Raw genomic sequence first — 1,986 nt, 5'->3', positions numbered from 1 at the left:
AGTGATTGGTCTCATTAATTACTAAACTGAGAAATGAAAGTTCAGCTCCCATGCCCCAGCTGGTGTGCAACTGAACTGGCCCTACCATGGGATCAGGTAGAAGTTAAACTGTAGGTATGCCCACAGATTTATTTCAATCCTTTCTCTGCCCTATCCACCTCCTATAAATTTCCTTCTACTGAAGTCACACACAAAAAATCACTAAAAGTAGAACCTGTGCATCACTTTCTGCTTCCAAGGAACCTGAGCAAAGAAACTGAGTTTAGAGAATTAAAATCACTTGGTAAACATCACAGAGCCAGACGAAAAGCAAAGTCATGATTCAATGCAAGGTTGAAATGTTCTTAACCATTATGATATTACTCATTCAGAAGAAATTGCAGATGGAAGAATCAGGCATTCTGCCTCACCCAGGATTTCTGTCACTTTGACTCACTCTAGAATCCCCAGTTCAGAGTAGATGGCACAATCACAGAAAAGAACCCCTTCTGATGAGATTCCTCAAGGCTCCCTTCATGTCCCTGTTCCTCAGGCTGTAGATGAAGGGGTTCAGCATTTGAGGGACAACAGTGTACATCACTGAAGCCAAGGCAGTGTTTCCAGAAGAGTTAGTAAGAGCAGAAACAATGTACACCCCCAAACCTGTCCCATAGAACAAGGAGACAACTGAGAGGTGAGACCCACAAGTGGAAAAAGCTTTAAACTTTCCCCTTGCTGATGGCATTCTCAAAACAGAGGAGACAATTTGAGTATAAGAGAAAATGATGCCAGAGAGAGGAACACCCCCAAACAGGATAGCCACAAAATATATCAGGATGTTATTGATGAGTGTATCAGAACAGGTGAGCTTGAGGACCTGAGCAAGTTCACAGAAGAAGTGAGGGATTTCCAGGTCCTTGCAGAAGGACAGCTGTAACATCATCAGACTGAGGAGGAGGGCATCCACAATGCTAAGAAACAGAGAGAGAAGAATTAGCAGGCCACAGAGTCGGGGGTTCATGACAACCATGTACATCAGTGGGTGACAAATGGCCACATAGCGGTCATAGGCCATTACTGCAAGGAGAAAATTCTCAAATAAACAAAATACTGGGACAAATCCAATCTGGGTGAGGCAGCCTACATAAGTGATGCTCTGATTCTGTGCTTCTATGTTTGCCAGCATCTTTGGGATTACGGTGGTGCTTACACAGATGTCAGTAAAGGAGAGATTGGAGAGAAAAAAGTACATGGGAGTGTGGAGTTGTGACTCAGAGCTGACAGCCAGGATGATGAGCAGATTCCCCAGGATGATTACCAGGTACATGGACAAGAACAGGCTGAAGATGAGGGGCTGCACTTGTGGATAATGTGTCAATCCCAGGAGAAGGAATTCTAGAGCATCTGTGTGATTTCTGTATTCCATGTTGTTGATGAGTCTGATGGAAAAGATGGGGTAAAAAGAAAATAAAATGAATGTTCCCTGATTAAACAGCAGTAGCATCAACTGAGAACTTGTTAGATATGAATACTGGTGGTACCACGTCGGACTTACTGCTGATAAATTCTGGGGTGATGATCAGCAACCTATTTTAACTAGCTATCCAGATGAACTTGATCTATGTTAAAGTTTGAGAACCAGTACTACAAAAGAAAAGAAGAAAGCTGCATGTATATTGTGAACCCCAAAGAATATTCAAATCTTTCCCTCTGTTAATTTCTCCTTCCATCATCACCTCTCAGTCTTCCTTTTCTCTCTACTTCCTTTATTGACTCATACATTTATTGATCACCAACTGTTTTCCCCACCTTGTGCCAAGTGCTGAGATTGAAACAAAGAATAAGACATGGTGTTTCCTTCAGAAATGTTTTTTTGCCTCAAAAGAACAGAAAAATAAGAATAAAGTTGTCTAATCTCTCTTGTAGAGTATGGTCCCCAAACTTTGGCATGCCTCAGAATCATCTGAGGGCTCAATAAATTACAGATGAGTTAAATTTATCAGGCAA

The 1,986-nt window shown here is 41.8% G+C and overlaps 1 protein-coding gene across 1 annotated transcript; it reads right to left on the bottom strand.

Annotated features, from left to right (window-relative positions):
* Window positions 1-469: 469 nt before the first annotated feature.
* On the bottom strand, window positions 470-1,405 carry LOC101391592 (olfactory receptor 7G2-like). Its single transcript, XM_014790419.2, has one exon. It carries the CDS (start codon window positions 1,403-1,405, stop codon window positions 470-472), a length of 936 nt encoding a protein of 311 aa, XP_014645905.1.
* Window positions 1,406-1,986: the final 581 nt, after the last annotated feature.

This window comes from Ceratotherium simum, chromosome 39 (genome assembly GCF_057802395.1).
Source record: "Ceratotherium simum simum isolate JZ-2026a chromosome 39, ASM5780239v1, whole genome shotgun sequence".
NCBI lineage: Eukaryota > Metazoa > Chordata > Mammalia > Perissodactyla > Rhinocerotidae > Ceratotherium > Ceratotherium simum.
Note: the sequence above shows the minus strand (reverse complement) of the source record. Positions and strands in the feature narration are given on the sequence as shown.